This window comes from Diabrotica virgifera, chromosome 9, assembly GCF_917563875.1.
Source record: "Diabrotica virgifera virgifera chromosome 9, PGI_DIABVI_V3a".
Taxonomy (NCBI): domain Eukaryota; kingdom Metazoa; phylum Arthropoda; class Insecta; order Coleoptera; family Chrysomelidae; genus Diabrotica; species Diabrotica virgifera.
Genome location: NC_065451.1, coordinates 7,716,208 through 7,739,678, shown reverse-complemented (window position 1 = coordinate 7,739,678; position 23,471 = coordinate 7,716,208). Strand labels below are relative to the sequence as shown.

Genomic DNA, 23,471 nt, shown 5'->3' with positions numbered 1-23,471 from the left:
CAAATTCTAAATAAGTTACTTAATGTCTTTATTACCCTCTTTATTCAAAGCCTTGAGTCGGCAACTTGCCATTCTATCGCGCTAGCAGTAGCTCAGTATGCTGGAAAGTTTGTATCGATATAGCGTTGATAGACATTGATTTTGCGATCAAATTCTTTGCTCAATGATCAATGAGTTGATCGCCACTCTTTAACCGGAAAACTGGGTGTAGAAGCTATTTGCAGAAGAGAGTCCATTTTGATAACAGCCGACACAACCATGAAATTTGTCTTAGACAAACTAAATTGCCAGGACTCTAGCCTTAGTGCCGATCTATCGGAAACAATGCAACAGAATCGTGAAATTACAGGTACCTACTTACAAAATCCAAAAAAGTATGACGAAGGACTAAACTATCCTGCTACTATCCCATGCTGAAAAAGAATGCAATGCGACAAGAGATGAAAAAATTTTTGAGTCGTATAACCTAACTTTATATACGACCTGTAAGTTTCACCGGTTCAAAAAGCTTATTTTTAAAAGGGTTCTAGTTGAAGGGCTTGAACAAGTCACTAATCACGAGTATATGCAAATTTTAAACAGCCATGTCTTAACCAATTTTTGTCTTACAGAAAAACAAAATAAAGCCAAAATATTTATGAAAGCAAGACCTACCTACATTTCTTTAATCTTTGAGATTTTTCGTATCACTAATACTTTTGTTATTTAAAAAAAGACATTTTTCCAAAATAAAAAAAAACTTTAAATTTTTTTAAAAATAAGAACTTTCAACCGGTCAAACTTACAGATCATATAAACAAGAAATATTTAAAGTAAATGGTAAAGCGCTAATGTTGGGGTGCGAAATAGGAACAGATTTTCACGATATTTTTTACCAAAAAAGGGGCCAACTTTATTTTGAGCGTAACTTGTATAGTTTTGGTGCCAGAAATTTTTATAAAAATAAAAATAAACCTTTTTTTGAAAGATTTAATTTTCCCGAAAATTGCTTCATTTTTTGTTTATTTCAGGGTGAAATATTCGATTTGGAATTGGACAAATAAGAATAATTTTTCATGAGCTTCAACTGTGCTTTTACTGTGTCGATAGACTTCATGAATAAGTACACCATTTTCTGTATCTTATAAGCTACATTTTTGCTACAAATATTTTTTTGATATCTAATATTTAATTCGATGAATACTTATTTTTGAGTTATTTGCGAAAAAACCCGTCTGAAAACGTTGTTTTTTTTTTGAAAAATAAACATTTTCACTCGCAAATTACTTCAAAAGTATTAGTATAGATAGAGAAACTCTATAGAAGAACAAAAGTTACTTATAATTAGTCAATTTATACATTTCCGGACCTATTTTAAACGTATGTTTTTCACCCCAAGCAGGGGTGTCACCCCCCGAAGTGAAAGCAACTAACGGCATACCAATTTTGAAGTGGAGTGTAACTAGAACCCAAATCCAAATTGTCAAGCAAATACGTCCGTCGTGACGCTGATAATTTCACTCCAAAACTGTCATTTACTGAACTATTGGTGTATTCATGCATTGTTTATGACGACTTACATTTTTCATATTTATTGGTATAGAATAAAATAGAACAAAAATTACTAAATGATTACATTAATATTATTCTATAAGATGAACAACTTTCTTCGTGGACTATCTACTATCAGCGAATATATCTACAATTTTATTAATTCGGATGGACAACTTCATTTTCAAAGGTACTGCACTTCTTTAAAAACGTATGTATACTGCACTTCTTAAAAAACGTATGTATGCAAATACTATAACAACACATTTTTACATATATTAGACAACAAGATGGGGCCCTTGACATATTGGGGCCCACCGTAAGCTTTATGGAGCGGGGGCCTCTGTTACGCCTCTGGATAATTGTATCGAAATACTAAACGTAGGTAAAGATTAAAGAGAAAACCCATTTCTAGATTTAGAAATATTGTTCCAAAATTCGGCAAATTGCAATTCTCAAATCTTTCAATAGTCACGTACAAAGCATTATAGTTTATTGTCGTTACCATAACATTTCGGTAGGCCGGAAGGTATTAAGTTTCTAGATATTATGAGATGATTCACTTAGCAAATACGTCTATTTAGAAATTTACGTTTTTAATTTTAAACACACAACGTAAAATAATATAACAATAACAGATTTTTACATAATATCAGATGACAAGATGGGGCCCCCCGCAAGCTTCACGCTGCGGGGGCCTCTATTACGCCCCTGGTTAAAATGTATAAATACTTACGTAATAGAAAATAGGCATTATACAGGGCGTCAATAAGTTATATTTCATGAATGAGATACCATGACGTCACTTTTACTTTTCCTCCCTAGGGAGGAAAAGTACAACTTTGCTCCCTACAATCAGGTCCGGAAAAGTATACTTTCGGTAGAGGTAGGTGGAAAACATCTTTTTATCTCTTTTAATAGCAAATATTAATTGTGTTCACACAGCAAGAGTTTATAACAATTTCTTTTATTTATTCCAGAGCTGATAGACAAAACTCGGAGCATCGGAATCTGAAGCTAGCGGGTTTTAAATAAATAATTTGGACAATAGATGGTATTTTAGTTGAGTGATTAATAAATATTTTTATAAAATGGTATTGTATTTTTTATTCACATTGTTTTATTCAAATTGTGGCTAGTATGTCAAAACAAACCTTAAGCAAGTTTGTATCAAGTTTGAAAAGACAAACTTCATGCAACAAAACAAAAACAAACCTTCATCAAGTTTGTTGTATCAAGTTTGAAAAACAAACTTCATGCAAGTAAGCAAGTTTTGTCACACTGTAACTAGCAAGTTTCATCTAAACTTGCTGCAAGTTTGCAAAGTTGTCATGGCAAACCTGCAGCAAGCTTTCATGTTTGATGTATCAAACTTGTTGCAAGTTTGAAACAAGTTTATATTGTTTTCTGAGGTGCGAAGTAGGTTATAATCGATAAGACGATAGATAAAATATGTTTTTTAGGCCTCACTTCCAAAAAAACTAAATAATTCTTGTTTTTATTGTTTAGAAATTTAGAATACAAACAAAAAGAACATTAAAATCGTGTTTTTATTTTGATTCCACATTTTGCTGGATTTAGGCCAATCTTGCAAAAATCCAGCTGGATTGAAAATGCAGCTCTTATGGGATGAATTAAAAAAAGCTATTCGCCGGCATCCTAGGGTCCTAGGCCTCCAGAAAATTTGGTACAGTTATGGCCCTGTTATAACACATCTTTATTCGATGCCAAACAGATTGCGAGCAGTCGTTGCTGCAAGAGGTAGACACACCAACTATTGAGTTTTGTTTTGTTGTTAATTTTGTTTTATTAATTTTAGTGCGTTTGATATGTTAAATTAAAAAACCTTCAAAGCAGTGTTCTTATTTACAGCTCTTACAAGAAAAGAGGTATTCGGATAATTTAAAAAACAAAACCTTAGTGATACCTCCAGAATAATACAAAACGAGTATGAAACAAAATCAGCCCCCCAATTTTTCCACAGAATTTTTTAAAGTTAGGAGAAAATATACAACGTTTTTATTCACCCCCGTATAATGCCATCTAAGCAAAAAAATTTTATTAACGGTATAATAAAAAACGACATCAATACATGTACCTACAAACTGATGCAAGAATCTTGAAAATCGGAGTACCAATAATAAAGTTATAGATTGTCAAACAATCAAAAATTTTGGGTGGCGGAATTTTGTGCCGGTGAGTGTATAAATAAAAAAAATAAGTTCTTATCCTACTAAGTTTTCCACGTTTCACTTCTTCGCGTTAATTTTATAATGAAAGTTCTATGATGAACCGTTCTGTCCTGTACATTTCAAAATCGCCAAAAATGATCATTTGATATTGTTTGAATAATTATTTTTGCGGTATAGTGACCTTCGAATTATTAAACTAGTTCATTGATAATTATGGCGTGATTTTTTAAACACCAAAGCAATTATTCCAATTTCACATTTGCCTCGGATTATCTTCTAATTGAAAGGTTATAATATTTTTGACAAAACAATCCTTTTTAAATGTATCATTGCTAATAAACATTAAAACCTTGTATATAGAATATATAGAACATTTTTTAACAGTATCAATGTTGGAGTTTATTAGGTTTTCGATTGTATTTTTCAAAACAATATTCCACCATTTTACCACACAATGCACATCTTACCATTGTCTTAGCTAGAAAGGTTATAATATTTTTGACAAAACTTTTTATGTTTATAATTATTGTGTTACAAGTAACGAAATATAATGGAATATGTATAGATGAAGCAACTCTAGAAGCATTGGGAGTGGGAGAACAAATACTAGTTTGAAGGAATACAAATGAATGGTGGAGTGAAGTTATATTTAAATATATTAGCAGAAAAAACAACAATATAACATGGTTAATGACAAAAGATCGGAAATACTATTCAAGATGTTGTCAAACTGTCAGAAAAACAGTGCCGAAGCACTTGTGACGATAATATAATTTTATCGTCTAGAGTACGCCAATGAATTAAGTAAAACGTGTTTTTGTACCGTCTTGGACGATATAAAAGTCGGACCGAAAAGCCTAGTTGATTATTATTCTTGGAGCGTTCATCGAACAATAATAAACAACAGCGAGGTATGAGAGGTGAGTTTATGTAGGTAGTATTTCCCGACCATTTTCCGGTGTCGTTTTGGCGAGCTGAGCGAATCCGACAGTTTTCCTCTTACCTATCCTTATACGAGAGGTGATCGTATATCCCTAATATGTCTTTTCATCTGGCGAGCTGAGCGAGATTCCCTTTCTTCCCTTTCCTTATACATTCATGACGTATTAATAAAAGCAATTCCTATTTCGCGCGATCGTCAAAATCATTCATTCATGTACAAAATATTGTCACATCGGCCGTAACAGAAAGCTCGATGCGTAGATAATAAATATATTTTATTAACTAAATTAACGAGTAATTAAGGCTAATTATCTTATTTTTGTTTGTTTTGATTCCAAATAAAAATGTCTTAAAAAGCGAACTCTTTTCTTCGACTGATTTAGTTACTTGGAGCAACAACACAACGACCGCGTTAAGGGAGAAGGGAATAGGTATACCTAACAACAATGCGTTTTGTCTTCCTTAATATTTAACATTAATACAGAGTTCATAATAGTCAAAAGTATGGATGCCCGGGAGGAAGGAGTAAACCTAGATTGTGTCAAGATATCTAATTTGCGTTTCGCAGACGACACTACACTTCATCTAGTCTCTACTACAGGAGGAATTACTAACTTAAATATAACAAAACCATCATCATGGTTATTGATCGCCATCAACACTTTCCTGAAACCCGAAGTAGCTGGGTTCGAGGTAGTCTCCCATAGTTGGAGCTCTACTTAGCAACATAGACAGTTGTGAACCCGAACTTTGAAGACTCATCATCATCCAACCTTCTGCATCCAAAGTTGAACATAGGCCTCCCCTAATTTCTTCCAGTTTTGTCGATATTTGGCTTCCTGTAACCAATTCCCAGCAATCCTTTTGACGTCGTCTGTCCATCGTGTAGGTGGTCTACCTCTACTTCTTGTCTTCTCTTGGTCTCCACACTGTAATTTTTTGGCCCACCTCCCGTCCTTCATTCTGGCTACATGGCCCGCCCAATTCCACTTCAGCCATGCTACTCGCTCTATAACATCTGTGACGCCTGTCCTTCTTCTGATTTCTTCGTTTCTGACCTTGTTTCTGAGAGTCAGTCCAAGTAGTGACCGTTCCATTCTTCTTTGTGCCACTCTAAGTGTGGTTGCTGTGGCCTGGGTTAATGATAATGTTTCGGCGCCGTAAGTCATGCCTGGAAGCACACATTGGTCGAAAGTCTTCTTTTTCAAATAATTTGGCATGTTGCTCTTGAAGATGTCTGATGTGTCTTGATGTGGCCCATGCTAAGGTGATTCTTCTTTGCCGTTCGGCAGTTTGATTGTCCCTGGCATTTTGGATTTCATGCCCTAAGTATTTATATTTATGGACCAATGCTATTTCGTTGACGTCGACTTTTGGATTTTCGCTTGGTACCAGGTTTGTCATGTATTGTGTCTTTCCAAAATTTATGTTTAAACCAACATTCTTACAGGCGGCATCTAACTCAGTAAGCATACTTCTAATCTTTTCTAAGTTGTCTGTTATAAGAACTATGTCGTCTGCGAATCGTAGGTGGGAGAGCCTTTCGCCGTCTACTTATTCCTTTGGCGTCCCACTCCAATTGTTTGAAAGCATGTTCAAGTACTGCCTTAAAGAGTTTGGGAGATAACGTGTCTCCCTGTTTAATTCCTCTTTTGATTTTTATAGATTTGGTATCTTTGTGTAATCGGACGGTCATGGTTGCATTGTGGTATATGTTCACTATCAGTTTGGAGTACCGATAATGTATACGACTTTCCTCCAACGCTCTCATTATGCTGTTAATTCTATCGTATCAAATGCTTTGAGAAAGTCGACGAAAGCCAGGACCAATGGTCGGTTGTATTCGATGACGCCTACAACTAACAAAAGCAGCAATAACTGAACTAAAGGGTACGGGGTATGAAGCGATCGTCACATTTTTATGATAAACAAGAAGAGACTCGAGAGTTTCATTTTGTGCTGTTTCACATTATAAGAATTTAAACGTGCGAGGGTTAGAACGCACGACGACATTCCAATGGTGGCGCATGTAATCATATATGGAGCCTTTCTCACTAGACGGTGGTTGGAACGTTCGGTGAAGTCGCCGTGTTTATGCCGTCCCTCGCTTACAACAACAGATGACAGCCGTGCCGTCTTTACGCACCCAGTAGCATAGGGATAGGGGACTTAATGCATCCTTTCATATGATACTGTCGTTCAGTCGCACGAAGGTAGTTTCTTTGGTTGTTTGGTACATTATTTTCATTTACACTTTGTGGCTGTTTAAAGTAGGTGCATATATTTTATATCATGATGTCTCAGATTGATAGTGAAATATTAATAACATTAATTAAAGCGAGACCTGTTCATTGGGACAAAACAATAGAAATATATAAAGATAAAAACTTGACGAGAAATGCTTGGAATGGTGTATGCCGTGCACTTAACAGTGCACGAATTAATTTGAATTAATTAATTTGACGAATTAGGTGATAAAGAAAAAAACACATTTTATAAGTACAGCAAAATTAATTATGTTACTGATAACAACAGTAATTAAAACTGCTAAGTATATTATAATACACTTTATTTTACAAAGTTGCAATTAACGTTGAGTATGGAGGGTGTTCCATCAATATGTGTGAATATAAAAATATATAAATCGTATCTTTTTGTGTTAATAGGATGGACCCAATGAATTCGGTTCCTCTTATTTCTCTTTCTTCGACGATAAAGTAAACACAACGCTATAATTTGATTTCGCTCCATATAAAATATACCTTTTATTCTACGAAATTATATTTAGTTTTATAGGGTAAACAACTCGGTGAAAACTGGAGTAGGGCGGCGGTCACGTTTTGTGTGAAATTATCTAAAAACAACATTTAAAACGAGGGAAACAACATTTAAAAATGAATGGATGACAAAGGGGCCTTTAAATTCTGTAAAAATGAAAAACATAGGTACATAGATCATAGTGTTGTTCTGAAGCTGTTTCCTTGTGGAATTTTTATAATAAACTAATCTAAATGGGAGATAAGCCACAATTTAACTAAAAAAAAATAATTGTATTAACGTTTCGACGCCCAAATCGGATGTCGAAACGTTAATAAAATCATTTTTGCACGATTGATCATTTTTGACTGTTTACCGTGACAGATTTTACGTCAGTAGGTGACATTTACTAGCAACTCGATGGTAAGTAATCCAACTCGACGGTACGTACTCCAACTCGACGGTAAGTAATTCACTTACCGTCGAGTTAAAAAATCACTTAATTTTAATGTATTTTTTGAAAGAATAAAGAAAACTAACGAATTATTTATTAATATTGAAACTTATGGTACAATTTGTTAAATTATTTAATAAAATCCCACTTGTTTGGGCTGTGGTTTCACTTCTAACAGAAACTCCTGCAGAATCGCATGCATTAGTAGTATTACTAGTATTGCACAATATTTTTTCGGCAAAATCTATTTTATTTTGAAGAGAATCTTCTACATAGCTTTCTGCCACTGTCGATGAACGCCAACCTCCATGACGCTTTAATCCGAGGACATCAACACCTTTATTATTAGCCAAAAGCGTTGCTGATGTCCTCCTGAACGAATGGCCAGTATAGTTCTCGGAATTAGGCAAATTTAAGAATCTGGCAATTTGAGAAGGCCAGTCCCCGATTGTCCCTTTCCCTATTACTTGAGCACAACATTTTCCTTTGGCGTATCTTAAGAACAAATGATTTGATTTTACTTGTAATGGACGAAGTTTTATATACTTTTGGTAGGTATTTTGATAACGGATTTTGGATTTTTCGGGAATAATTGCGGAACACCCTTCTTCCCAAGCCCGTTCAATTTCTTCAAATTCACTTTCGCTCATATTTTAATTTATGATAATCAAAATTGTACTTAAAATTATTGACAACTAAATAAAAACTTAATTCTCCATTGTTGTTATGCACCCTAGTTACTACCTAACAACCAAAGTATCTATCTTGATAAAATGAATGAAACTAGTCAATATGACGAAAATGTTTCATTTTATAATTTATAATGGTATCAATCGTGCAAAAAACGTTATAAGCATGTCGAACGTTAAGGGTAACCGATCTCAGACAATAATTGGAGTCGTCGCTCCGCTCCTCCTCCAAACAATTGTCTTCGATCGGTATAAAACCCTTACCGTTCTCCATACTTAATATACTATTTTTAGTTCAATTGTGGCTTATTTCCCATTTAGAATAGTTTATTACATAGATTGTATGAGCTAATCCAAGATTCCACAAATAACTTAGTAGAACAACGATTATAAAAACAAATTAAGGCTTTTTATTAAAAACATAAGAAATAATAACTGACAAAATAGAAATTACACATGAATTAAATACGCATTACAGTACATTAGGACAAAAGTATGGATAAAAAATACCCATGTGTAATGATATACATCGTAATGATACATATCAGACATCGTATCATGTACTTACCTCAGCCATAAAGTATAAATAAAAATAATATACCAAACAACACAGCCAAATATCTTCGTGCGACTCAATTTTTATTGTGTGAAAAGGACAAGTGCGTCAAAACTACCGCACGAGAAAACCCTCGCACGTTCAAAATTCTTATAATGTGAAACAGCACTTTTTTGAATTCCACGGACGGCTCTTCGCACGAAAGTCACGGTTCTAGATGAAATTAAACCCAATCAACGTCTATCTAGTACTATTTACTCTAGTATTTTAAAGTTCTTTGGCCATGTCCATCGAAGCGATCTAAGTGGAGCGGTTGATGGTTCAAGGAAGGCCTCACTTCTTCTTCTTTGAGTACCGTGCCCAAATTTTAGGCTTCCATGACAATTTTCCGATATAGTTCTCGATCTTGCGCGGCATGTGACAATTCATCTGCTGATAATACAGTCCATTGACGAAGGTTTCGGAGTCATAAATATTTCTTAACCTTTCCGTTGAGTATTAACTGCAATATCCAGTATCTGCTACGCCTCACAGTCAACGCTAACGTCCATTTCTTCTTTTAGCCCATTTCTATCCAACTTTTGACATAGGCCTTCCCCAAATCTTTCCATATCTGTCTGCCCTTGGCTGCGTTTTTCCAGTGAGTTCCTGCAGCTGTTACATGCAATATCGTCCTTCCATCGCATCTGAGGTCTTCCTCTTCCTCTTCTTCCTGTCCACGGTCTCCAGTTTTGTATTTCAGCATTCCATCTTTTATCTTCCTGTCTCGCATTGTGGCCCACAAATCTCCATTTTAACCCTGTTATATGTTCAGTTAAATTTTTTACTTTTGTTTTCTCTCTTATCCATTTGTTTGATTTTCTGTCTTGTAGTTTTATTCCCAATATGGATCTTTCCATTTTTCTCTGAGTTATTTCCATTTTGTTTATGTTGGCCTTGGTTAATGTCCATGTTTCTGAGCCATACGTCAGAACAGGAAGGATGCACTGGTCAAATACACGGGTTTTTAGGTACTGTTGTATCTTTGTGCTTTTTAGTATCCATCTTAACTTTCCAAATGCTGCCCACGCCAATCGGATTCTTCTCTATACTTCAATTGTTTGGTTCTCTTTATTAGCTTTGATTATTTGACCCAGGTATATATATTCGTAAACAACCTCAATATTGACATTATTTATATTTACATTTATTCTGTCGTTTGTATTTGTCATGATTCTGGTTTTACTCATGTTCATTTTTAATCCTATCTTCTCCGATGCGTGTGATAGTTGAGTCAGCATTGTGATTATAACTATAGTTCTTCTTGGTTGGTTGTAATAAGGGCAACATCATCACAATATCTGAGGTGATTGAGATTCTTCCCGTTTATGTTGATACCCATGTCTTCCCATTCCAGTTCTTTAAAGACATCTTCCAGAGCTAAGGTGAAGAGTTTTGGGGATATTACATCTCCTTGTCTTACGCCTCTACGTATTTCTATGGGATTAGTTTTGTTTGTTTTATTTTCCCATTCGACTGTCATAGTTGCTGTTTTATAGATGTTATGTAAGAGTTGCCTGTACCTGGGGTCTATTCTGCTGCTATTTAGAGCTTTTTCTATCGCCCATATCTCGACACTATCGAACGCTTCTTCATAGTCTACAAAGGCTAAACATAAACCTAGGTTGTATTCGTTTGCCTTCTCTATCAATATTTTCATAGTGAGGAGATGATCTATGGTACTAAACCCTTTTCTGAAACCTGCTTGTTCAACTGGCTGATATTCCATCCAATTATTTTCAGCTTCAATGAATATCTAAAACAATAAAAGAAATAATGTTATTGCTTGCAAAATTCATCATTATTGATAAATATCAGGGAAAAATGAATAGTAAATAAAAATTGTTTCGCCTACCTTTCTAAAACATCTGCCGAGTTTCCAATAATAATTTCCTTAAATAATCACTTTGCATTGTGGTAAATTTATAAAATTCACAAATGACAAACAAAAGTTTTAAAAAATACACACAAAACAGCCAACAAAATCCAAATGAATCCAAAATTCCAAAATAGGCAAAAATAGGACAAACAAACAGAAATGAAACGACATGACAAACGACAAACGACAACGACGATACAAACATAACCTTAGTTTTGTAACTTTTAAGCTCCAAGCTCCTCCCAATTTCGTGACGTCTGACTTAGGCTGGCTGAAATGAAAACGTCTTTTAAACGTATTTTAACGTCATTAATCTTACGTATTTAAAATCACCTACAAAAGACGTCGATATGACGTAATGTTCAACCACGTGTATATATTCCACCAAATACTGACGTTTCCTCGACGTTGTTGACGTCACTTGGTTGCCTGGGTCATAAATATTGTCGATATCATTTTAAAGTCTTCTACTTTAAAATGTATAATATACGTCTGATTTGCCAATATGAATGAGTCAGATTAAATAAATTATTAGAAGAATTTTTTTACTTAGTAACAACATTTTTGTTTATTTTAGTGGTATTTTGTATTTTGATAAAGACACCCGATTTGGGCGTCGAACCGTTAATAAAATTATTTTTTCAATTTAATTGTGCCTTATTTCCCATCTAAATAGTTAATCATGAACTCTACATCAGAAGGAAATAAATAAGCTGCTGGTGTTTGAAAGGAAGGTTCTCATAATCATATTTGGATCTCAAAGAGATGAATTGACAGGAGAGTGGAGAAGACAGGTCGTGTGGTAAGATCAGTGCAAGACAGTGTTTTTTGTGAGACCAGACCTTAGAAGATCAGTAGGCCATCCGATAAAAAGAAGGAAGGATGATGTTAAAGCCGATTTATCTAGCATTGAGGTACAACAATGAGAAGTGAAAACGGAAGATCGTAGAAGATGGAGATCTACAGTAGATGCGGCAAAGAATAACCCAAAGTTGTAAAGCCAGTCAAGAAAAAGGATTCTCCATACTATTCAATCCTGGATAATATCATTGCCTACATTTTTCTAAATAACTTTTTTGAATAATTATTTATATCCTGATATAAATATCCATAATAACATCATCAGTTGCCAAAAACTGAAAAATATCGTACGCACAAAATTTTCAAACAAATTGTTGATTTTGGAGTCACTTTATACCACAGTAATAAGCGCTTAGTAGAAGAATCAAATGCACATTATTTACCTTATTTACACTTTATCTAAACAAATAAATAAGTCTAAACAAATAAAAAAAAAATCAATAAACTCTGTTTCTGTTGCCATGACGACCAAATCTTGATTAAATGTATTTTCAGTGAACAATGAAGTATCTTTGTAAATATTTACTATGTTCTTGACACAAATTTCCAAAAAACTTACCCCGAACAGTAATTTTTCCGACTTGCATCATTTGGCACTTTTTTTAGACGTCTATTATTAGTATTTGAATTATTTAAAAAATATTTGTTATATACCACTGTATTTTATCAATGTTATTTGTCTGGTTGTTTATGTATCGTCTGTAACGTTATCACCACTTAGATAAACCCTTAAAACACCACCACATCTTTCTGTTCCCGTAGTGGAACTCTAATAATGAATCTATTTAGTATTATGAGCCGATACGGTCCGTCCACTTTTGTGATAAATGTGATATAAATATCTTTGATTCGAAACAACATTGTTTAATTTTCCGGGTCAATATATTTTTACCTCTGGGAATTTCAGATAAAAATAAAAATACCATGAAAGCAGATAAGAGACTTCAATAACTGAATAACAATAGAAAAGAGTACATTTAATTCTCATTGTCTCAACTTAAAATGTTACAATGATAATGGGAAACTTTAACGCAAATGTTTGGGAAGGAAAAGTAGAAGAATGTACACTCAACGAAAAAGGTACGGAATATCAATAAAAATGTTAATTCAGACAACAAACGCAATACTTAAAATTTGTCCAATTCTTGGTTTTATTGGAACAACAAAGCGATATTCATCAGTCCATTATTTTCGTTAGTTGAGCCAATGCATTACGTTTATTGAATGGATGAACATTTATTATGTATACCAGAATATCACTTTATTGATATTACGAACTCTGTTCATCGAGTCAACGAACACTATTCATTGAAACAACAACGTCATTAATTGACTGACGAAGAATATTCTTTGTGTCAATAACAGTGTTATTTCTCCTAACGTATTTCGTTTATTTCTACAATTATTTCCGTTTATTCTTACAATTAATTCCGTTCATTCCCACAATAAATACGGTTATTCTTACAAGCAATTCTATTGATTCTTACAATCAGTTTCGTTCATTCCTACTATGAACGTATTTTATATTAATAATTACTGAATGCATTAGCCCAATGTATGATATTGATTAATAATACTTTTTTAAATCCCCCTTTTTTGTCCTAAACCTAATGGACTTTACACTGTGTGATTTCTCATAATATGAGAAGTCATATTATGATTTCACTTATACAGTGCGCTGGAATAAGTGATACACGCCCCCCCTTATTAACTTGTTTATTTTTAGCATATAAGCAAAACGCTAGGACAGGGGTGAGAGGACGCCAAATAGAATTCTATTTTAGTGACATCACATTGCCTATCAACCGTCGATTCTCCCATTGTGAAATTCGATTTTGTGACGTCAGCAAAATAGAATTCTATTTGGCGTGCTCTCACCCTGGGTCGATTTTTAAAATAATCAAAGTATATTATAACATCAATGCTTCGAACTTTACATGATCTCTCTTCAGGTGACAGGCATAACTTTGATTTTTTTAAATGGGAAAGTACATTATGTGATAGCTTATTTAAAAGCGTTTGAAATAGTGATTCCAAAAATGTATATCACTTTAATCCTTTTTGAGAGCGCAGGTGCAAAATTTCGATCGAATTCTTTTTAAACGCATTCATTTTTTTGGAATCCTGAGAAAACTAATAAGTATTTTTGAAAAATTTAAACGCAGAATAAAAGATTACATTATTACCGATGGCTGAAAGTCCCTTAGAATAAACAAAAAGTTTCTTTTGAATGGTATATTTGAAATTAAAAATCATACTAAATTTTTTCTTTTTCACCCCTGTGACTTATTAAAATAATCATTATAGAAGTTCTCAGGGACTTCAGACCCTCGATAATACTATAATATTTTATACTGCGTTTAAATTTTCAAAGATACTAATTAGTTTTCTCAGGAATCGAAAAAAATTTAAAAAGAATTCGACCGAAATTTCACGATAATAGACACACGAAAACTTTTTTCTCTACTACGGACTACACTTGGAAACGAAATGAAATTATTATTCGGCACTTCGGCAGAGGTAACAAAGAATTCTTTTTTAAACAATGGTAACTCAGAGAAGCTAGGGGTATCACGATAAGGAAAAGCCGTTACATTTCAAATGGTCAAGCAAAACATTTATTGTCTCAACAACTATGATTATTGTCACAATGAACGCATTGATTGTGGGTATTAAACGCAGTAGTAGATTGATTAATGCATTCGTTGTCACAACAATCAGTTTACATCTATACAATAATCATATATTACTCTATATTAACAACATTTATACATTGTTTTAATGAAATCTGTACGTTGTCAAGATAAACCAAGGTAATTGCTTGTCATCTACGAAATCAAGAAAGTGAGTTGCTGCCAAAATTAACATTATTTTTTAAATATACGAAACTAAGTTATTGGCTGAATAAATTGAGTGTTACTGATTAATGTACTCTAGTTATTTTCACAATTATTATTCAATCATTGTGACAATAACCAAATACATTTGTCAATGTCTAAAAGTTCGTTGAAACAAAAAATTAAATTGTTGTTACAACGAATACTATTCAATAAACACTGTTAATCAATATTACGAACTAAATTTTTTTTGAGTGTACAGGAAGTTTCTACGGTCTGGGCTGATAGGCTTATCGAATTTTGCCAAAACAATAATTGTGTTACAGCGAATATATATATATATATTTTTGTTTGATTGTCCAATCAATCAAACAAAACACAATCAAACAAATGAAGCATCCAGAAGAATAATACAAGGATAGGCAGCATACGGAGCTCTTAGGAACGTTTTAAGAGTGACATTCCAGTTAATATGAAGAAAAAAGTGTTCGACCAATGCGTGCTACCGGTGATGACCTATGGTGCAGAAACATTATCGCTCACAAAGAAAAACGCACAAAACCTAAGAGTAACGCAAAGAAGAATTGAACGATCAATGATAGGGGCCACTCTACGAGACAAGATTAGAAACGAAGATCTATAAGCTAAGACCAAAGTCATAGACGTCATTGAAAGAAGCTATAACTTAAAATGGAAATGGGCTGGACACGTTGCCAGAATGAAGGACGGAAGATGGACTCGCAAACTTGTTGAATGGAAAGCAAGAGCCGATAAACGTAGCAGAGGAAGACCACCAACACGATGGCAAGACCACTTACAAAAGACAGCAAAAAACTGAATAGACAAAGCACAAGAACACTTTGGAGACAAACAGGGGAGGCCTACATCCAGCAGTGGATCAAGAGATGTTAATGATGATGATGATGAATATAAATTGTTTAAACTGCTAAAGAGAAGACTATAAACGTGGAAGTCACCAGCAGATCAAAAAGAGGGAATTGTAAGAAACCAAATAGGCTGTGTATTATACAAAGATACAGGAACGTAACTATATCAGCAAAAACATATCCGAATGCCGACGTAGGATCAGATAACAACCCAGTAGTGACCAAAATTAGGCTCAAAATGAAAATAATAAAACGATGAACAACAGATGCACAAATAAATTAAAGAACCCACTCATAAGACAACGCCTAACAAATTCTGCAAAATACTGAAACGGATACAAAATGGCTATTAATAAAGACAGAAATAGATATAAAAGTCAAAAAGAAATTCTGACACCAACCATATGCAAAATATGAGACAGTGGATGACGGACGAAATTTTAGATTTAATGGAAGACAGACGTCAACATAATGACTTACTCATCAGAACCAAGACCCTACACAACCAAAACTCAGAGAGTGGTGTAAACAGCAGAAATGAGAATCATCATCATCATTCAACCCAGATCTATCCACTGCTGGATGTAGTTCTCCCTCAGTCTTTCCAATGTATTTCTGTTTTGTGCTGTTTGCATCAAATTTTTGTCGATCCGTTTTATGTCATCATACCATCTTTTATGTCATCATACCATGTCTCTAGTGTATTATTCGCTGTGTCCAGCTGTTACCCGACATTCTAGCTATGTGCCCTGCCCAGTTCCACTTTAGGGTTATAATTCTTTCTATGGCATCTGTCACTCCTGTTTTTCGTCTTATTTCCTTGCTCGTAATTCGATCTCTAAGAGAAATGAGAATACTCAGAAGAATTGCAAGAAACACGCTGAGAGCCCGAGTAAGAAGTTGGTCAACAAATGAATAACAAATAAAAGGGGCCAAGATGAGGAACAGGTAAAAAAAGAAACTCATTTTTAAACTCTTGTAACAAAAGGTGAAACAGTGTCAGTATACCGGGGCATTTGGCAATAAAAACAGCCGAATAAATCGATTTTTAAATAAAGCACCTAGATACAGTTTTTTGATGTTCAGAATGACGTCAGGGAAAAAGTCTACTATTCAGATATGGGTGGAAAGGCATAGTTGCACTTCAAAGTGCATAGAATGCTTCCAAAAAAGCATAAGCATGTCAAAATCAGTATACTAAGGACCAAATTTTTTTATTCGGGGAGTTGTTGTGGTCACTGAACACGAATACGCCATCAGAAATGACCCACGGAACACCTGGTGACCAATGTCACTGCAAGGGACGTCATCTTCTAGAGTTTCGAGGGTTTTCGGTTAGCGTCAATTCTGATGGTATATTCGTGTCTAACGACCCGAAAAACCCATATGTAATACGTTTGCGTCAATTAAATGTCAAGAACTCTCGAAACTCCAGAAGATGACGTGCCTTAGTCACCAGGTGCACCGGTGTGTGTTCTGATGGCGTATTTGTGTTAAGCAACCTCAAAACCCATGAGTAATCCGTCTGCACTAATTCAATGCCGAAAACTTTCGAAACTCCAGAAGATGACCTGTCTTAGGTACCAGGTGCTTCGTGGGTCGGAGCTGATGGCGTATTCACGTACAGCAACCCCAAAAAACCTATGAATAATCCATTTGCAATAATTTAGGACCGAAAACTCTCAAAACTCCAGAAGACGACTGTTTTGATGGGGTATTCGTGTTCAGCAACTCCAAAAACCTTTGAGTAATCCGTTTGCATCAATATACAGGGTGTAACAAAAATACAGGTCATAAATTTAATCGCATATTCTGGGATCAAAAATAGTTCGATTGAACCTAACTTACCTTAGTACAAATGTGCACGGAAAAAAGTTACAGCCCTTTGAAGTTACAAAATGAAAATGGATTTTTTCCAATATATCGAAAACTATTAGATATTTTTTATTGAAAATGGACTTGTGGTATTTTTATGGCAGTAGTATTTTAAGAAAAAATTATAATGAAATTTGGACACCCCATAAAAATTTTATGGGGGTTTGGTTCCTTTAAACCCCCCAAACTTTTGTGTACGTTCCAATTTAATTATTATTGTAGAGCCATTAGTTAAACACAAGTGTTTAACAACTTTTTTGTCTCTTAGTACTTTTTTCAAAAGTCAGTTTTTATCGAGATATTTGAATATTTGTCAAATCCACCACATATTTGTATATGGTAAAGTACGGTTATGGCGACTTGGTAATAATATGAAAATTTATTTATGATTTACATTTTTAAGTATATTTTGAACCATATTAAAAAAGAAGCCACATCTCGATAAAAGATGCTTTATCAAAAAAATACAAAGAGGTAAAAAAATTTTAAAAACACTGTGTTTAACTAATGGTACCGCAGTAGGTAATAGTTTAATTGGAACATACACAAACATTTGGGGGGTTTAAAGGAACAAAACCCTCATAAAATTTGTATGTAAATATATTAAAAAAGAAGGCGCAACTCGATAAAAACTGCCTTATCGAAAAAATACTAGGAGGCAAAAAAGTTTTAAAAATATTGAATTAAACTAATGGCACCACAATAATAATTTATTTGGAACGGACACAAAAGTTTGGGGGGTTTAAGGGAACAAAACCCCCATAAAATTTGTATGGGGTGCACAAATATCACTATAATTTTTCTTTAAGATGTTCTTTCCGTAAGAATGCTACGTGTCCATTTTCAACAAAAAACCTCTAATAGTTTTCGATATATTCAAAAAAATCGATTTTCATTTTGTAACTTAAAGGGCTGTAACTTCTTTTGTGTGCATATTTGTACTAAGGTAAGTTAGGTTCAGTCGAACTATTTTTGGTCCCAGAATATGTGGTTTAATTTATGACCTGTATTTTTGTTACACCCTGTAGTACCGAAGACACTCAAAAATCCAGAAAATGACGCCCCTTGCAGTGACCCTTGGCACCATGTGCACCGGTGGTCGGTTCTGATAGCATATTCGTGTTTATCGACCTCAAAAACTTTCCAGTAATCAATTTGCATCAATTAAATTCCGAAAACCTTCGAAACTCCAGAAGATGCCGTCCCTTGTAGTGACCCTGGGCACCAAGCGCTCTGGAGGTCGGTTTTATTTCGTATTCGTGTTTAGCGACCTCAAAACCCTCGAGTAATTCATTTGCATCAATTTAATGCCCCTGAAATGGGCACCCCCGAAACACCCCTCGAAACTCCAGAAAATGACGTGCCTTAGTAGTGACCCTGGACACCACGTACTCCGGAAGTCAATTCTGATCGTGTATTCGTGTTTAGCGACCCCAAAAACCCATGAGTAATCCGTTTGCATCAATTTAATGCCGAAATCCCTCGAAACCCCAAAAGATGACGTTCCTTGTAGTGACCTTGGGCACCAGGTGATCCGGGGGCCGGTTCTGATGGCGTATTCGTGTTCAGTGACATCAAAAACCCCTGAAGAACAAAATTTGGTCCTTAGTATACTTATTTTGACATGTTTATGCACTTTAAAGTGCAAATCGCTTCTAAATAACTAGTTTACTTACCGTTGTAGCGCAACTTGGATTCACCTAGACACATCACAAATACTATTCTTACAGCTATTCAAAAGAAATTAACTCTTTAGACGTTACTAATGATCTTTAATAACCTAAGTAATCTAACGTAATATACTTTATTTCCAATGATGTCTCACTAATGCATATCACTTTATCAATGAACCTCTAATTGATATTACAAACAAATGTTTTAGTCAAGGATATTTCGAGAAGAAGCGAAAATAACAAAAATATTCGCAAATTCAACACTAGTATATTGGCGTAGACTCTTCTTCTTCTTCTCCTTCTGCTGACTATCTTCGTTTCTTCTTCTTGATGTGCCTATCCGTGACGAATGTTGGCGATCATCATGGCAATCTTCACTTTATCTGCAGCAACGCGGAAAAGCTGCACAGATGTTGTGTTGAACCAGGTTCTGAGGTTCTTTAAGCAGGATGTTCTTCTTCTTCCTGGACCTCGCGCTTTCCAAATATTTTTCCTGGCATGTAGGAGGGCATATCTGGATTCATTTCGTATAATGTGTCCAAAGTATTCCAACTTTCGAGATTTGGTGGTGGTTGATACCTCTCTGTTCTTCCCCATTCTTCTAAGGATTATTTGTGACCTAATAAACACGAGTTTGAATGTGTACAATGTCATTTGTTCCTTGGTGACTTAAAACGCGGCGCCTAACGCCCTCATATGCTCAGGGGCTAAGAGAAAAATAAAAACGTAACGAATGCAACTACAATTTAAAAACGATGACAACTTTAAGTTGTTTTTCCGATTATAAGGCCGTTCCATTGTCTTGAAACCACGCATAATTAAAAATAACTATTGTATAAGAGGTAAAACCGGCGAGATATCTCTTATCTCAAGGAAAACATACACATTAATATACTATTAATACTATAGTAGTTCCTGTTATTTACAATATCTTACAAAACAGCTCGGTTCTAGATTTTATATGAAGTCTTTAACTAGAGAGATAAATTTAAATTTGCAGATACGTAATTTTTGTTTATTTTTTATTCGTGATAATTTTTGCGAGTTGATAATTTTGAGTTATGAAAACAAATTAAAAAGAATAAATAAAAATATTTTTTTCTATGGATGCTATACAATATGCAATTTCTCTCACTACTTACATACATTCAAAACGAACAATTTCTCATGCAGTGAGAAAAGTCGGCCATTGCAGTGAGAAATATTTTTTTTCACGGGTTCTCCTACGGTCTTCCATACATACAATCGCCGTTTCCATGGTAACATGCACAATACAAACACAAATAATGTTGTCAAACAAATGTGTTAAAGCAAAACTTACCAGGAATTACCTTTCAAAACTGTTCAAAACTAACTGTTTAAAAACTGTTTAAAAATAAGGTATGTATATAAACTTTAAGAATATTAAATACCTACATGTATATGTATTTTATTTCAATTTATGCATATAATATACCTAAAAGCACCTAAATTATTTAATTTTGAAGTTTGAACTCTTGACAAAACCGCATCCATAGAAAAAGTACAGTGTACAACACATGAGAAACGCGGCCCTCGCCTTGTGCCTCGGCTCGTGCCAACAAACGTGCGCTCGTGAGAAATATGTCTTTTTTCTTACTTGTTGTACAATATACTATTTTCAGATACAAAATATAAGTCAACTAAAAAAATAGTGTGTAAAAGTAAAATATCTCTGACAGTTCACGTGACTACAAAATGTGTGGAATTTAGTGGTGAAAAATGAAAACACTTCTTTGGCTTTTTTTAATATGTCTTTCTAATTCAGACTATTCTAATTTTAATTCGAGACTAATAAGAACGTTAAGATGGTACTTGTTCTCGACTTAGTTGTATGGAATAGAAAGCTGGACACTAAAAGTGGAAAATATAAAGATGTTGGAAGCATTTGAGATGTGGTGATACAGAAGGATTTTGAAAATACCATGGATCCAACGAGTTGCAAATGCAGAAATGTTAAGAAGGCTACAAAAGGATTGTGAGGTCATAAAGAACGTCAAAACAAGAAAGCTGGAATACTTAGGCCACATTACCAGAGGTGCAAAATAAAATATGAGATATTAAGGCTCATAATGCAAGGTAAAATTAAGGGGTCGTGCGGGTAAAAAAAAGTGACTTTTTAAAAAAATTATATCTCGAAAACTAAAAATTATTTTTATTTATAAATGGAACATGTAAAAGTATAGTACTTATAGACCAGTAAGGATCTGTGAAAAAAACGTCTAGTTTTGGATGTGAGAGGTGGCATTCGGATTTTTGCAGATAAAGTTAGGTGACACCTTCAGTAATAATAATTGACTTATGCTCCTTTAATATGCCCGAAACATTAATAAAAAAATTAAAATATTTAAAAATTTCGAAAAACATCGATTTTTTCCGTTTTCTTTGCTTATAACTTTAAACCGATTCGTTTTGGAACAAAGTCGTAGAGAAATAAAATAAAGATAATTGAATTTTGTATGATATACGACTGGTCAAAAATGTCTTAAAGTGTTACCTTTTCTGCAGTATAGCAATAAATACAAAATAAGGGGACAAAATACGCCTGTTGTTATTCAATGTTTCTTAACCACTTTGGTGGCACTTAGAACCTTAGTAATTCGCTTAGAAAATTCTTATAACTTACTTAAACGGTCTACCAAATTTAATTAAAATCGACCTAATAGATTTTGCATAATAAATTTGCAATCTAAATGTTTTTAAAAAGTTCAAATTTTTTAAAATGTTTCTGAACAAAAAGTAGACCATTTAGAAGTTGGCTAATTTTTTTACATATAAAGAGATGCTCTACCTATCTAATACACTTTACAGAATTAAAATCGGATTATTTAGGGGGCCTCAGCAATGTTTTAAAATTATAAACAATTTTTTGGCTTATAAACAAATAACTTTGTTTAATAATGAAAAAAATTAATTTTTAGCAATGCAAATAATTAAAACCGGTATAATTTGACTTAAACTTTCAAATACTGTCAGCAAAATTGCTATTTTATTTTTTAATCAAAAGTTATTCGCGTTCAAAAATTGCAATTTTTCCATTTTTTGAAAGTTCCACCGCGTGTATCTCGAAAACTATGCATCCTACGAAAAAACTTGTAAGAACATTTTTGGCTTAGAATTACCCAAGAAATACAAAAAAATTTTATTTTGCGAAAATCGATGTTATGTAATTTCTCAAGTTCTTTGTTTATAACAATCTTTTCGACATCCGGATCAACTGTTACCCAAAAAATTCGTGTTCTACGGGTCAAAATACATCAAAAAACTTGGGTAAGTCCATCTAAATAAAGGAGCCCGTAGCACCCCCTCCTGGCCACAGCACTAATTTGTTTAGAGGACAAAAAATTGTTTATAACTTTAAAACATTACTAAATAATCCTATTTCCATTCTGTAAAGTGCATTAGATATGTGGAGTGCTTCTTTATATGTAAAAAAACTGACAAAACTTTGTATGTTCTAGTTTTTGTTGTGCAAGATTTTAAAAAATTTTAATTTTTTAAAAAATGTTTAGATTGCAAAATTATTATTCAAAATCTAGTAAGTCAATTTTAATGAAATTTGGTGTACAGTTTTACCACATTACAAAAATTTTCTAAGCGAATTAGGAAGGTTCCAAGTGTAACCTAAGTGATGGAAAATCATTGAATAAGGACAGGCTTGTTTTGCCCCCTTATTTTATATTTATTGCTATTTTGCAGCAAGGGTGATAACTTAAGACATTCTTAACCAATCGCGTCTGATAGAAAATTTAATTATCTTTGTTTTATTCCCATACGACTTTGTTCCAAAACGAATCGTTTTAAAGTTGTAAGCAAAGAAAGTAGAAAAAAAACGAAATTTTTTGAAATTTTGAAATATTTTATTTTTTTATAAATGTTCCGGGCATATTTGAGAAGGAGCATAAGTCAATTATTATTAACGAAGTTATCACCTAACTTTACCTGCAAAAATCCGAATGCCACCTGTCACATCCACCTAAAAACAGGTCCTTACTGGTCTATTAAGGTAATCTCAAAAATTGTCAGCCAAAAATATTCATTTTTGTAGAGTTAAACTGCAATTTTTTGACAACAGTCCGTTCTTGCGGTGGGCAGCATAACTAAGTCCAGTCTCATCTGAAATCAAAAAATCAAAAAGTTTCTTGTAGTTTATACCTCTGGCCAGTGAGTGAACGAAGGAATTAAAAAAAATGAAATTTTAAGATTTTTCATAAGTTTAAATACATTTTCGACCCCAATTTTTCTCATTTTTTCAAAAATGACCATTTTTAAAGTATTTTTT

General features: G+C 33.8%; 1 protein-coding gene across 1 annotated transcript in view; it reads right to left on the bottom strand.

The window, feature by feature from the left end:
• Nucleotides 1-12,637, bottom strand: part of LOC114325598 (sialin) — a 110,178-nt gene extending 97,541 nt beyond the window's left edge. Inside the window, exon 1 of the mRNA XM_050661173.1 lies at nt 12,459-12,637. Coding sequence (XP_050517130.1) covers nt 12,459-12,489 — 31 coding nt within the window. The 5' untranslated portion in view covers nt 12,490-12,637. The remainder of the gene's footprint in view (nt 1-12,458) is intronic.
• Between the last annotated feature and the right edge of the window lie 10,834 nt (nt 12,638-23,471).